Source organism: Protopterus annectens, chromosome 5.part0 (assembly GCF_019279795.1).
Source record: "Protopterus annectens isolate FY-2018-M chromosome 5.part0, PAN1.0, whole genome shotgun sequence".
Classification (NCBI taxonomy): Eukaryota; Metazoa; Chordata; order Ceratodontiformes; family Protopteridae; genus Protopterus; species Protopterus annectens.
In genome coordinates, this window is record NC_056735.1 from 684362984 (window position 1) to 684379352 (window position 16369).

At 41.4% G+C, this 16369-nt stretch overlaps 1 protein-coding gene across 1 annotated transcript in view; it reads left to right on the top strand.

Annotated features, from left to right (window-relative positions):
• The window catches only part of TRAPPC2 (trafficking protein particle complex subunit 2), a 176364-nt gene that overhangs the window by 56486 nt on the left and 103509 nt on the right, over positions 1-16369 (top strand). The window contains exon 3 of the mRNA XM_044072529.1: positions 6780-6924. Coding sequence (XP_043928464.1) covers positions 6780-6924 — 145 coding nt within the window. The remainder of the gene's footprint in view (positions 1-6779; positions 6925-16369) is intronic.

Below are 16369 nucleotides of genomic sequence, written 5' to 3' on the forward strand. Positions count from 1 at the left end.
CTGCATATTAATATAGTCAGGGTGTCCAGAATGATTTTGGAATTCAGAGTAGGGGACAGTCAGTGCATGTTCAAGACCCTTCTATTTGTTCTCCATAGTTTGCTCATTGCACGTGTCTGCTGTAGCACGTTGGATTCAGGCACCTAGGTGGTGCGACATCCACCTGTGAGGCAGCTGGATGTGGACACATGGCAGGATGACAAATTAGCTGCAGTGACAAATGACTGTGGACAATTCACTGTCAGCATTGAGGAAACCCCTACACCCTAACCACAGGTGGCACATACAAACCCCCACAGTGATACACTGTGCACCCCCTTAGAAGCCACCATGTACAACTGTCAGTGGAACATGTGGCTGGCATAGCATGCCATGTGGGCATGAAAGTGGTACCATGTAACCTGTGTGCTGTGGGCAAAGCCTTTATTAATTGAATATGCAATGTGATGTGTGCAGTGCTTGGTGTATACTAAACTCAAATAGTATCACAACTTGTAGAAATGTGCCACAGCACGGAGGAAATCCTGCACATCACTGTAGTCACACTTGTGTTGTAATATGTGCTTTAGGCGACACTCCCTTACTACAATAGCCTTCCTACGCGGTGTTACAGGCATCCCCCTCAGAAGAGATTCACGTCGGGTATCAGTCAGGTTCTGCTCCTGCTGCAGAACACACAAAAGATCAGCTAGCTGTACAGTAGGACGTCCCAGTAATACCTTCAGCCGACGATACCAGGCCTCCACCTGGTTGTTAGTCCACGGGAAGTCCATTTCTGACACATCAGACACATTCCAAAACCGCAAAGGGTATGACAATGGCATTCGTGTCTGTGCTGAACAGCGGGATGCATACTTGCGTGGTCGGCCTCGTAAATAATGATGGTCTAGAAAAACGCCAATTGGCTGAGCACATTCCGGTAAGGAAGCCACAATGTCCAGAAATGCAGAGACAACATCATTCAATGGTAGGAATGCCAATGCTATTAGCTTGCGGATGGCAATTGAGAATGCAGTGTCTGTGCCATAGAGGGCGACAAGGTGATGATGCTGGATCTGACGCCAGATGATCTGTGCAAAATGGAATAGGCATCCCTTCAGAATACTCCTAGGGAATGCCTTCCGGCTGGCACGTATTGCTGCCTTCTCAAAATCGGTCATGATATACTGTGGAGACAAAGTGCATCCCTGATCAGCAGCCATACCCTTCAGTACTTCCCACAAAGCGGTGTATGCAGACTCCGACTTCCGTGTCATGAGACAGTACACCAGGGGTGCAATCCTTGTCGAGGTGGGGGTGCCAATACATCCATGTAATGTATATAGCTGGCGACATATATCAGCCCGTGTGGGGAAGGTGCCATCTCCAAGAATGATGTCGGACCTGCACAAATCTGTCAAATTCTGTGTAGTAGTAAGTAGAACCAAAGAATCTGTCCCATCCATATCAGACCTTCTACAGAGGATGAAGCTGCCACTACGGAGTGAATACTGGCTGACATCAATATCCGCAAGTGTTGTTGGAGGTGTAGCCATGGATGCCCGTGCCCACTGCCATACCCTGGTTATGCTTCGCCGAAGTGTTGCACGGCAAGGCATCTCCTGTAGTACGTTGTCATCTGCTGTGCCTAGGACACTCTGCATTACCAAGCTTGGCAATTCATTACCGGTTACCGCCCTCTGCCACAGTTCTGCTTGCAGTGTAGCCACGTGGGCCATTGTTGCATCTGGGCCATGCTGGTGTGGCAGTGATTTCAGCAGTTCTTCCCCTCTTCCTGGCGTACAGTGATGGCACATCCTCTGCATGCCTTTACTCTCCGCTCGATACATGCCCAGTACCGTTTCGGTGGTGCTTCACTTTCCAAATGGTAGAGGTACCTCTCAACCACCAGCATTGGTTTACCACGTTGGCTGGGCATTGTGGTGTATCTGTTGCGAAGCAGACCGGGGCTATACAGATACATAGATTCCAGCATGGTAGCAGCACTTGTTGATGGCCTCTCCGTATCCATTTCAGCCAGGCTAGCTGGGAATGGGATATACAACCAGCCTTGGAGCAAGTCCCTTCCAGACGGTGGGTTACTCGCTGTCCAACACCTTGTCTTGTACCATATGTAGTAGCACTGTCTGCCACAGTGGCCCTGTACAGCTGTGTACACTCCACCCATTTCTGACTGCCTCTCTGCTATATTGTCACTGTTTTGCAGTTAACACAACCCTGGTGTTGCCATATGCTTGTACTCTGGTAGGTGTCTACAAAGCCTAGTTGCAGCACAGATTCTCACTGTACTGCACCAGCCCCCTTTAACTCCCAGTTGTTGCTGCTGGCCAGTCAGGGTGTTGGGCCCAGTCTCAGTTTCAGTGGCAGAAGTTACATAGGGAGGTACCTGGGTGTTGCACCCTTGTCTGCCTACATGGGACTGTGTACTTGTGTACACACCTATTGCAGGGACAAATGGATGGGTTTGGTTACACCTGCAGGACATACATTACCATGGTGTGGGTGGTGGGTTAATGCTACTGTATGTCCTGCTACTGGGTTAGCAGTCCATGCTTGACCAGATTGGCATGTTCCCACCTAACACTGCACCCAGTGGCTCTACCAGGACAGGTACTGTTTGTTGCGGGCATGCCTCTCATGTGAGGTGGTCCTATGCTAAAGCCCTCCTGCTGTGACATGATTCCTCCAAGTGCACAGACTGGTGTTTCATTAAGCTGTACTGTGTGTGGGGTATGGAGTCTGCAATTAAAGGGTATATCCCTTTTAAGCTCTTAGCCTGACACATGACTTAGTGTTGTATGCACCAGTTCTCAGGGTCAGCTGTGCTGTGTTGTGGATTTTACTTCCTGCTTCTTTGGGACCGTTTGCTGTGATTTTGTGTTCAACAGGGGCTGTGGAGGTAAGTGATACTGTTGTGTGTGTGTTTGCTGCACTTGTGTGGCACTACCGATGTGCCGTTTGTCTTTTCGATCGGTTTCCCGTTGCCGGCCGTGTACACTCACTTGACAGCCTGCGTTTACACTTTAGGGGCCGTCTGCATTTGTCGGTATTCCTAACGCCGTAGGTTACCACAGCAGGTCTTTCGTTCGGCAGCACCGCTCTACTGTCTAGCGGTGCTGCGGCCTTCTAGTTTCGACGATGTAGCTCGCGGGCATTTGTCTCGCGATCTACATGCCGGAACCCCAGCACATCATACTGCTGGTAATCAGTTTTCCCCTATCTGAATAACTGGTTCCTGGCTTCTCCCACAAAGTAGTGTAGGCAAGGGTCTACTTGCATTAGCTGTTGCAGTCCTTGTGAATTTTGGTAAACACTGCAGAGTTCCATCAGAAGCTATTCCAAGCTCAGATTTTCATTGGATATCACCTGGACATGTTGACATGTGTAGCTAATCTTCCCTGATAGGATCTCATACCTGTAAATCATTTTACTTTTGTTCTGTACTTCAGTGATAGCAGCTCTGCATCTCAGAGTTGTGGGGTTCATATCAATGACAACTTTTTCTGGTCCCATCTGCAAAGTGTCACTTCAGAGTTCATCATACCCTTGGAGTACATTGTAACCCTATGCCTCTCAGCAGCATATACAGTGGTGGTGGTTTGTTACAACTGGACAGCATTTCATGGAGATGTCCCTCTTCTCCCACCAAGGTGTGATAGTCACATGGATATTCTTGCCCTTGAGTGGGTGGGGATTGTTCAGTATAGGCAGTCCCCGAAACTTGCTGATAAAAAGAGATGTCTATGCACATCAGTGTCCTGGAGTTGAAGGTGGTCATCTAACATTGCAAGCTCTACAGAACCTCCTTCCTCAGGGTGCAGTTTCCATCCAGTCAGACAGACAGTGGTTTGGTTTAACACTCTGATAAATCCATTCTTATCACCTTTCCTGGGAGGCCATGCAGTGTGTATGTCTGTGCACGTGCCATGTTAACTCATAGGTTTATATGTGATTACTAGGCTGATGACCACAAGCCTAGCCATGCATCCCAAATCTCTGACATGTTCTGATACCCTTGATAAGTGTAAGCGTGGGCCTGGGAGATTAATCATTTGCAGGTTATCCATTTCCATTACAGACATAGGTGTCAAATCAGGGATGAATTTCCATTTTCCCATCCAATTGTCCAAGTTGCACTTGAATTGGGTTAGGGAAGAGCTCTGCTTCACATGGATAGGGAGCCTGTTCCACAGATGAGGTAGTCTCTGGGATACATACCTCTCTCTCCAGCAGGTCCTATTTATATCACAGGCAAGGTTTAAGTGTTTAGAATGGGTAATTCTGATGCTGTTTATTTTGTGGATATGCAGGATACTTCAGAGTGGGGTCTGACAATGCCCTGTATGCCAGGCATAGAATTCCGCCCAAAAGCCTGTAGGAGACAGAATACAGGGATAGGTTCTTGAGGCGGTCTGCACAGGACATATTACTTATGCCCTGTATTCTTTTGGTGAGGAACCTCTGTGGACGTTCCAATTGTTGGATATGCCTGATTAGGTACATACAGAAGGGGGCATTGTACTAAATGATAGCTCTGATAAATGCCAAATACAGTGGAATAATGATTTCCCTGGGCCTAGATACCATACCTTAAGTTGCACAGCATAGAATGATTTTCTTACTACTGTAGACACCATCTTGTATAGAGAAACTGGTTTAGGTTATACATCTCTCATATACATAGTTTGTTTTTGTTCGAATGCATAGAAAGTCACCATCTGTTTTTGCTGTTGAAGATGGTTGCATTCTTTAGTGGTTAAAAGTGTGTGTGTGTGTGTGTGTGTGTGTGTGTGTGTGTGTGTGTGTGTGTGTGTGTGTGTGTGTGTGTGTGTGTGTGTGAGTGAGTGAAAGCAAGAGAGAGGGCTTGTGGGCTAGGGTTAGATTGAGCTACACAAGGGGGTGTAGTGCTGTGCATGTTTGGTGTTGTGTGTGACACAGTATTTGCGTGTGTACTTGCGCACAAGAGTGTTTGCAGGTTAGCGTTACAATTGGGTCTAAGTAAAGGGATATATTTAGTGCTGTGCAAGCTTGACACTGTGTGCATATATTGTGTAGTGGTACTTTTGGGGAAAGGAGTTTTCATATGTTAATGAGTAAGGTTAGGGGTAGAGGCAGGGTTATGCAGGAGTAAGGTCACCTCAGTGAATGCAATCCCTAGCACTGGCCCCATAATTCTACACATTAATTTATGGAAGTCCCTTTCCCTAACAGTGTCACTATTCAGAAAAATTCTGTATGAAAGCTTTTTTTTTTTGTTGTAACAATTAGAAGAGGGGACTATTTGTTTTCATTTTCAATTGCTTCTTTTTCCCCGCAGTCAGTGTTTGGTTAGAAATGCTTCTAGGTACAGGTTTCGATACATTGTGTGTCCATATTTCACCATGATAAGTTTTATCAATAGCCCACCACACACACAAACACACACATACGCACGCGTACACTTTCACACACACACGTATGTATACGCATAAGTGCATTATATTTCTTCGGCTGTCTACAACCCCCTTTTCCCTATTCTTTGCATATGGGGTGGGGGGGGGGGTCAAACCAACAATGACAATCTAGAGCCAATGTTATTGGCACACACACACATATGGGTCCACTTCAGAAGACTGAAAAAAAAAGACTGAAAATTCAAAGTACTGAATGATAGAATTTGCCACTTCTCCACTGTAGAGTGAACTTGGAGTTGGAATATAATATTAGGGGGTGTGCGGGGCATTGCCTCCCACATGAGGGGTGCAGGGGAGCTTGCCCCCTGCATTAAAAATGTGTTCAGTATTTTAAATTTGCAGTACTTTGGGATTCAGTCATTACAGATCCAAAAGGGGTGGATAAGAATACCTATGTATGCCATTGTTATGCCTAATATGTCTAAGGCATAGTTTAAGGTTTGATGAATATATTTCAATATTCCTTTTGTGCATTGCTTCTTTATTTTCACCTGTTTGACCGGTGGTGTTAAGCAGCTGGTTCCATGTATTCCATTTACTGTTATAACTGACATGTACCTAGGTCATATACTGAGCTATGCTGCTTGTAGAGGATTTCTTCCCAAGCCATTCCTATAAGGGTATATGGATGTGGGTCTGTGGACTTGTCTGCAAGCAAATCTAAATTTTTTATATAATTTGTAGGGGATTTAATAATGTCAAATGTGCTTTTTGACAGCAATGAGTAATATACCATTTTGTTTTTTGCTCTTTACAGTGTTAGTAATTGCATAAGAAAAACTTTTATAAACACCTCGGCAAGATCAGTGAGTGCATGTCTGTTAACACTCCAGCTGTACAGTAGTGTCTAAAATGGCTTTAAAAATCTAAACTAAAATTTCTTGTGTCAGAAAGTGATGTAAGTACTTGGACAAATGATGCTAAATGCACGTTGTGAACAAATGGTTAAATTTTTTTAAATATTTTGGTAAGTGAAGGGCAACATAGATACTTGGTATCACAGTCTGTTGATTCAGTAGTTCTGCATGTGTACTACTTTACTTTTTTTTTTCTTCTTGCCATTGTCAAAGTCTTCTCCAGTATTGCTGTAGGTTTGTACACTCTCTTGTCTCATCCTTCAGTTGTGGCCTGCTAATGCAGACATACTATACTTTTATTTTCAGCTTTTTGTCTCTGTTTACTTTTTTAGCAATGGTGTTTGCTAGATACCTTTCCTTAGACTATGTGTAAATGTAATCTACAGGATACTGAGCTTTTCCTTTCCAGACTTTTAAATACTGGAGCTTGTATTAGTATTCAGACTGTTTTGGTTTTGTTTCATTGCAGGATGACCATCGTCATTTGAATCAATTCATTGCTCATGCTGCCCTTGATCTTGTGGATGAAAACATGTGGCAGTCAAATAACATGTATCTCAAAACTGTGGACAAATTCAATGAATGGTTTGTGTCTGCATTCGTCACAGCAGGTCATATCCTTCCTTGCTTCCCATTTCACTTTATTTTTATTTATTTTTATAGTTTGACTATCTTTTATTTCATCAAATGACAATACGTTTTAGTATCTGGAAGATTGTAGCCAGTTCAGCTGTATTAATTTATGTAATGTCATGATGGGGACATAATCCAAAAGCAAAATTTGTTATGGTCATGGTTATTAATAACTGTTGTAGTAGCTCATAGCAAGTCAGTGCCACCAGTTACCTCATCTTCCACTCACAAGTATGGCTGCTGTAGTTACTGTCTTGAAGGTTGAGGCATCACATCCACAGTGACAATTATCTAAAGCCACTGTTCATACTGCTTGGTGGCTAGATCTGACAATAATATTAAATAAGTGATAACTTAATGTTTAATATTTTAATCTTCTTCTTACATAATCCCCGCACCCCCCCACACACACAGACTAGATACTAACTCTGAGATTGTCACGCCACGGAGAAAAGGGGATATTCCAAAAAATAGCATCTCTAACTTAGTATACGTAAGTCCGACCTTTCGGCCATTCAGTCTCCGTGTTTTGGGATTTGCTCTAGCTGGCCCTGACATTTCAAATGGTTGTTAGTTAATCTAGATGGAAAGCCTGCCTACCTCTCGCTTAAGCTGTTACTTGAAATGCCCATTGAGATTACCATTTTCTAAACTTCATGGTCTCCCAGAGCTTTTATATACCATTTATGTATACATCCTAGCCAAGATATGACTGACCATCCCTTCTATTAAAGTACACCCTTCATTCTTTTTTGCAATAAAAAAGTTCAAACATAATCCTTTCAAAGGATTTACAGTACACACAGGTTATTACAGCAAAACTATACTAAAGTATTTCAGAGGAAAGTACTAGAAGTTTAAAACCTATTGTTTACCTGATTAATAAACTTGCCTACAGCAAAACTTATTAAATCCCATATAACGACATATTAAACTAAAGGCCAGGTGTTAACTTACAATGTAGATCACAGACAGAAATCAAAACAAATTCCGAAAGTCTTGGGATGATGACACAAAATTCTTCAGCTGGTCAAGAAATTTAAAACCAGGACCCTTGCCTAAAAGCTGCTGTATCATATGAACCCCCTTTGAAAATCCAGTTTGTCTATCGTACACTCTCCTTGCCTATTTTTAAAAGTTCATTTATTGACATTTGTTAACCAAGAAAGTCCACTGGTTCAGAAACCCATTTTTAGTGGAGGCACGGGGATAAAAGGTCCACAAATATGAAATAAACTGAACATACAGAGCAAATTTGAACAAAAATGCATTGAGTTGATTAATACAGCAACATAAAATTAGAAGGTTACTACAAGCATAATGATATAAAGCATAGATGATAGATAATAAAACAATATATATGAGAAAGTATGTAAATGTTTGTAGGTAGAGTATGATGTGAGTAGAAGAATGATGTGAATAGAAGAAGTTGGTAGCTTGGTGAGTATGCTGAGAAGGGTAAGGGAGTGGAAGGATGGAGATATGAAAGAGAAAAAGCGATAATGGTAATAAGAGGATGCAGGTACAAAAGATAAGAGAATGATGATAAAAACTAAGTTTATTTATGGTGGCTTATCTTGAGTACAGGGACAGATGTGGTTGTTGAGGAAGTATTTCTTTAGAGATATTTTGAATGCATTTAATGAGTCTAGGACGGTGATTTCTTGGGGAAAGGTATTCCAAATCTTAGCTATGGCATAGGAGTAGAGGCTATGTCCAGCTCTTTCGTTAGGTTTTCCTAATGGTTACAAGTTTTGTTGGTAGATCGTAGATTACAGAGTGGGAAGTTGGGTTTTAGTATGTCCTGAAGGGTGGAGCAGCTATCTGGTTAGTAAATTAGTTTGTGAGCTAGCATGTGTTGGGTGTGATTGAGGTATTGTTGGAACTCTAGCCATTTGAGTTCCTTAAGAGCTAGACAGTGATGTGAATGGTACGGTAAACCAGTTGCAAATTTGGAAATTTTCTGGTAGCACACTTGGAGTTTGTTTTTAAAAGATTGGTGGAGGTTGGTAAAGATGTGGGCTCCGTAAAGGAGGGATGGGAGCAAAAGGCTGTTTGCTAGTGCCTTTTTAGTGAGTTTATCCATGTAAAGTTTGTGTCTAATTTTGCCAAGTATAAAGTGTATTTTTTTAATTCCACTAAGTATATGTTGTTCGAAGGAGAGTCTGCAGTCTTGTGGTAATCCCTAGTAACTTAGTATGAGTTACTGTTTCTATTTTTGTCTTGTTATTGGAGTATATGGTAAGATCCTGTGAGATTGGTTTTGTTGAGAATAACATAAGTTTGATTTTCCTTGCATTAAGCAGAATTTGTGCAGTTAACCAGGTTTCGACTGATGTAAAGGCATCTTGTGATAAAGTTTGTAGATGTTGGATATTGTTGGAGGATGTGATGATGGTAGAGGTCTCGACGTACTAGATGTGTGTTTGAAGAGAGGCAGAATGTAGTGTATTTATGAAAATATTGAAGAGCAGAGGCCCTAAGATGGACCCTTGATGGACTCCTGTTTAATTGACTATGACTTTGGATATACTACCTTGCCATATACCACTTTGCTGTCTGTCTGCTAAATAGCTTGAAAACCATTTAAGGGTGGATTGAGAACATCCAATAACTGATAGTTGTAGACGTAACTTGGGATGAGACACTGTGTCAAAAGCCTTTAATAGGTCTAACAGACATACTGATGTTATTTGACCAGAGTCAAAGGCTTTGTTCACAGTATCAGTGAAGGAAAGGAGGGCCGTGGTGGTACTATGTGCTGGATGGAAGCCATGTTGAATTGGTATAAGGAAGTTATCAGTTAGCTGCTTCATGAGTTGTGTTTGAATAAATTTTTCTAAAAGTTTTGTAGGAGGAGAGAGAATAGATATAGGTCAGTAGTTAAAGAATTTGTTGGTGTTAACACCTTTGTGCAGAGGAGTTATGGTGGATTTCTTCCATAATTTGGGAATATTGGATTCTGTAATAGATCTGTTAATGAGGATACTAACGGGGTATGTTATTGCATTGGCTGCAAGTTTTAGGTATTCTGAGGGAAAGATGTCTGCAGATAGTGAGCATGGTTTTAGCTTTCTAAGACGTTTGTGCACAAGTGATGTGGGAACACTATTAAGAGAGAGAGAGAGAACTGATTGTAGGGGTGTTGGTTTGAGCTAACTAAAATGGGTCTAGATTGTCAGAAGTACTGGAAGAGAGTGTTAGGTGGTGGTTTATTTAAAAAGCTAAGTATACTATTAATGAAGTGGGTGCTAAAAAGATGAGTTATTTTGTGTGTAATTTTGTCTGAGGCTGGAGAGGGGTTATGGGGGGTTCCAGGGTTATGGAGTGTAGAGATGGATTTCCAGAATTTCTGTGGGTTGTTTGTTTGGGCAAGTAATTGCTGAGCAGAGTAGTTTTTTTTAATCTGCAATTACTTGTTTTTTGGCTAAATTTCACAGTTGTTTGTATTTGAGATGGGTTGAGATGGTTAACCCACTTGATTCGGATGGGTGCTGTTAACGCTATCTAAGAAAATTCTGTTAAAGTGGCTCACAGCTTCTTCCAGGGATAATATTTTTAGAGAGGTCCATTTGATAGATTGTAACATATAATTGAAAATATGTTGGTTGAAGTTAGCTAGATTTGTAGATGTTTTATAGGTGTTTTTTTTCTCATGGGTTTGGGTTCTATAGGTATATACTGGTGAGTGATCGCTTAGGACGTTTGGCACAGTACTGGTATTTTTATATTTATGAGGATCTGTGACTAGGATCCAATCTAAGGTTGAGCTTCACTGGTTATTGTGTGTTTGTGTGGGGCTGGTATTAAGTTGGGTGTACCCGTGTAGATTAGTACTATGTATGGCGGAATCAGAGAATAGGTCATTTCAGTTAATGTTAGTATCACCTAGAATAATGTTGTCATTGGTTACATTTTGGATACTCTAAGCAAGGTCTTCTAATATTGGGATGTTTTGTCCTGGTGGAATGTATAGCACTGCAATCGTTAGTTGTTTGCAGTCATTTATTTGTAGGGTTGCTATAAGAAGTTCTGCTGTCTGGAAGGATGGAATACATTTTGAAATAGGAGTTATGTTGAGTAGTTATGGTAGATTAAGGCTACGCCACCACCTTTTTTATGAGTTCTGTCAGCTTTTAGAATGGTATAACCTGAAGGCACAATTTCAGCATCTAGAATATTAAGTTATGGCTACTATATCTGTAGAATATTGAGAGATAGCCAAGCATGAAATTATTGCAGATGCTACTCATCAGGCCCATAATTGAGTACAATGCCCCTTTTGGGATGTACCTTACCAGACACCTGCAGCAACTGGAAAGACCCCAAATGTACCTCACCAAGAGGATCAAAGGGCTCAAACAGATGCCATATGCTGCCCGGTTAAAGAAACTCCAGCTCTACTCAGTGGCATACCGCCTGTTCAGAGGCGATGTGTGCCTGACATATAAAGCCATGTCCAACCCGGAATTAGTGGACATGCTGCACCTCAGAAAATCCAAATCCCATCGAGCTACGCGCTCGAGAGACTTGAACCTCAGCACTGAAATAAATAGGACATGCTGGAGGGACAGATTCATAACCCAGAGGCTCCCTTCACTCTGGAATAAAATCCCAGTCCAGGTTAGGCAGAGTCCCTCATTGACTCTCTTCAAGAGGAATCTTGATGAGTGGATGGGAGATCGTAGGTTTACCCCAGGTATCACTTCTGTGTCACTGTTAAGAGGCACAGTATACTAACCTCGAAAAAGGGCATAGCAGAATAAATTTAAAATGGGTGGCGAAAGCCAAACACATTCTGGCTAGGCTTATAAATGCCCTAGGGCAGATAGCCTAGTATGAACCTATGACCCTATGAGACGTTTTGTTTGGGAAGACTGGAGAGGGGTTACTAGGAGAGCAGGTCCAGGATTAGGATGAATGTTTCCACATTTGGACAGTTTTAGCAGAAGATTTAAGAGCAGTGGAAGGTAGTTGTATTTGATGGTATATCTAGGTAGTGAGTGGATTATTAGTTTGTGTCTGGTAAAGGTGAGGAAGGAATTGGATTTTTGTAAAGTGTATACAAGTATGGTTGAAAGGGAGGAGGATATATTGAAAAAGCTATCTAAGAAGGGTTTTGAAAAAAGGGAAAGAGTTGGTGTTTTTTTGAGTATAACAAGGGTACATGGGAGGCTGGTGATGTGGCTTGGGTTAAAATGTATAGTTATATAAAGAGACCTATAACAAATAAGGAGGAGTGTAAGGAATTTAGCATGGTTTAGAGATTAAGGGTTTGCGTAGTAATGAAGCAGTTTAAGTGACGCAGAAGTGGAATGGGGGAATAGTTAGTTGTATGGGTTGTTAAAATAAAGTGGAGTATGTGGAGTTGATTGGCTAATTGGTCTGGGGGAGGAGTGCACTGTAAGATTTGGTGTTGATTTGCTAATTGGTTTGGGAGGAGGAGTCTAAGTATAAGGTTATGGAAAGAGGGATGGGTGGGAATGGGGTAGGGGAGTGGAGTGAGCCTGAGCAAAGCAAGGGCAAACAGAGCGGGATGAACCACAAGGCAGACCATGGAGATAAAGAAAGCAATCGGCTGTAGTTGAGTCCAGGTCAGTATCCTAAGGGAATCCTCAGATTTTCCCACCCTTGTGTTAGATGTGGCGTTTTATGCAAAAAAAAAAAAAAAAAACTAAAACAAAAAGTTAAGGTTCATTACTTATGAGGGGGAATTGTTTCTGAAAAGAGTTGAGGGAGAGAGACCAGATAATACATAAGGTGACTAAGTAGTGTACTCACCATGAGACAAGTTCTGTATAAAGCCTACTGTTTAAACAAATGGTTCAGTGACATACTCTGTTAGCACTGTTTATGCTGGTTACAAATGCACCATAATGAAGACAGTGGAAGGGAGAGTTCCAAGCAGCAGATTTCAGCTAGAAGAAAACTAGCAGCACTGCAGGGCTGTGAGAATCTGTTAGCACTGTTTATGTTTATTACAAATGCACCGTAATGAAGACAGTGGAAGGGGAGAATTATAAGTTCCCTCTCTTTTTGACATGGATCTTCATTCAGTCAGAAGAGCAGGTACTACAGGGAAAGGGTTGTACCTCAGGAATTTCTTCAGTCTGTTTGTGAGGAAAGAATGGTTTCAGATTTCCCTGCTAAATTTTGTATCCTTTCCAAAAACTTGATCTAAGATGAAGGAACTTTTTCAGTGGGAGCAGAATGAAATTCCTACAGCACAGAAAATGTATTATAATTTGTTACAACTGGAAAAGCCAATTTTTTCAGCTGTTCCTACTGTTACCTGCTTTAGTCAGTGTTTTTTCTCATGGTTTCTAGCTCACTTTATAGGCAAACTTCTGCTCCTAGGAAGTATACCAGGATATTTTGGTGTATCTCAGACTCATAAGCATTTGTTTTCAAATACTTAAGCAGACCCAGCTGTGATTATTTACCCCAAACTGCTTCTGCTAACCCAGTTTAATCTGACAAGGATAGGAAAGCAATGGGTAGGTTGGGAAATATTTTTTTTTCTGTAGTAATTTGTATTTTAAGATTTTGAACTGTCAAGCTCATATTTTTACTTTTATTTCTCGACTGCATGCAGAAGTCAGTATTTAATCTTCCTTCTGGGGTAAAAAAAAATTCCCTGAATGGCTCCTTACATATGCTTCTGAGGTTACTTAGCACATTTTAAAGTACGCTTATGATGCTGCTGATTCCTCCTGTTTGGCTGCTGCTTCTGGGTCAGTATTGAGAAGGCTGGCTTGTCTTTGTTCTCAAAATATTCCTGAAAATGTTGAAACTAAAAAATTCTCTCTTGGATAAGGAGGTTCAGTATGGCCCTTCTGCAACTAAGGTTTTAAGTGTGATGCAAGGGAAGGTTAATACAAGGAGTGATACAGATTTTTCAAAGGAAGTAAAGTTTTTCCCTCCACCTCAGGACCATTTTTCAATAAGCCATTTAAGCAGCAGTGTACTGGTAAATACGGTTTTAAAAAGCAGTAGCTTAGAGACTCCAGAAAGAAAGGAAAAGCCTAAAACAAATTAAGGACAGTCCTGTCAATCAGCATGACTATTGGCCTGCTCAGCCCTCTCCCCCTTCCTGTCCTGACAACCTCTCCAGCTATCTGAGACTTCATATTCCTTTTGACACTTGATTGATAACTGTCAGAGGGGTTCTGAATGTAACTCAGCAGATTTACATTTGGCAATGGGAATATCCCCTTCCTTCCCAGAGGATTCCTCCTTGCCCCAGTGAACCACATTTCTATTTTTCCTTCCATTCTGCACTACATGCTGTCCCAGAAAGTTATAAAACCTGTACCTCTTTGCACTATGGCAAAGGCTTTTATTCATTCATTTTTCTGGTACCAAAAAGGGAAAGCTCCTGGAGGCTTGTACTGAACCTTTCATTTCTAAATTTTTTGTCGAGATTCTGAAGTTCAAAATAGAATCCCCTCACTCCCTTCTTCTTCTAATCTCCCCTCTAGCATTTATGGTAAAGTTATATTTAAAGGACAACTGTCATCACTTTCCCATTGCCAAGCAGTAAAGGTGTTTTTAATGTTTGTTGTGTCTGGTTTACATTATCAGTTCTCCTTCTTACCATTTTGACTTCCCACAGCCCTTAGGGTATTCACAGTGTGTTTTATCTAGTCATTATTTATTGCATGCTTTAAAGTATTCACATCTTTCCATATTCTGATGATTGTGTTGTCATTGCAGACTCTTTCTAGTTGTCGAAAATCTTTATAAACTGTCCAGAATCTTTTACTCTAAATTCTGGGTTTTCAGATCAACTTTCAGAAATCATCCATCTTCCCTTCCCACATAATTATATTCCTGGGATATCTGTTAGATTCTGTCCTGGGAAAGGCCTTTCTTCCTCCAGACAAAGTGGAGATGTTCCAGCAGTTCTTCCTTAGTTTCTCCAATCAAAGCCAGACATCTGCAAGGAGACGTCTTAGGATTTTGGAATACATGGTATGCTTCCCCTGGCCAGACTGCAAATGAAGAAAATACAAATGATGACTCAGATCAGTCTATATTCAGCATCTACACCCTTCATCCTTTCAGATCCCCATCCTGGGATTTGTAAAAAGGGAGATTCTTTGGTGGATAGACAAGACCTATTGCAATCCAGATATTCCATTCTCCCATACAACCCCCATATCGTCTATACAGATGTATTAGACTTGGCATGGGGTGGTTCCAAAGGGATAAAAGGGCAAACTCTGCAGAACCCTTCAAACCAACAGAAGCACACAAATATCAGAGAGATTTTGGCAGTGATCAATGCTTTGAAAACCTTAAATCATCTCTGGTCACCCAGACTTCTGCAAGTGTACATAGACAACATCACAGAGATGTTTATGTATAAAAAAAGAAGGGGATAGCAGATCTTACCCTGTGTGCAGTCCGACTGTGAAAGCTTAGGGGATAGCAACACAGCTCAGTTTTGTTCTGCAGGCTTCATGCATTCTCTCAGAGCAAAACTTGATTGCCAACGTGCTCAGCAGGCCAGGACAGAACAGACCCCCAACAAATGGAAACTTTACATTATGGTCTTCCAAGAATTACTTTACATTATGGGCTTGCAAGAATTGATGCAACTATGGGGAACACCGCAAGTAGATCTGTTTGCTCTCTTTCAGAACGGAGAGCTCCAGGACTTCTTGTTAACGGCCTGGAAGTCAGATGCTTTATGATTCCTTTAGACAGGAATTTTCCTGTATGCTTTTCTACTATTTCTTCTGAAATCGAAGGTTCTTCTGAAGATCCAGAAAGACTCTCCAAAAATTGTGGTAGCGGCTGTCTTTGGATCAGGCAATAATGGTTCTGCCTTTTCTTTAATCTGGCCAAGGACAATTCCCCACAAACTGGATTAGCTCAAACAGGATAGGGGTTATTTGATACACCTCTATGCTGAAAAATCTTCAGCTGCCTGCCTGGATGATAGCATTTTAATACCTTTTAGGCACTTATTTACTGAGGACAGGCAACCGGTACTAAAGCAGATGAAAAAATACTGCTACTAGGAAATTGTGTATGTGCAGGTAGAAAAGATTTTCTGTTTCTGATCAGAAATTCCAACTGTTTGCTAAAAGTGACGAATTAAACACAAAAACTTTTCAAGAAAATGCGGTTGACACTGTCTTTATCGGTACTTTATTAAAGACAAAAAAGTTCCTCAGATATTCATCCTTCTTTGCCGGAGTTGGTATATTTAATTCGGGGCAGTAATGTTTGAAATTGTTTTTTATTTTTATTTTTTTGTTGGAACAGCGATTTTGCTGTTCTGACACTTGGACATTGTAAGCTTACGCTTACATAGGGTCGATTAATCACTGTTCGCTTTAAGTATTCTGTGATCTAATGTAGACCATGGCAACTGTACTAGTGCAAACTCCATTTCTGATATATCTTGTGTGTTCC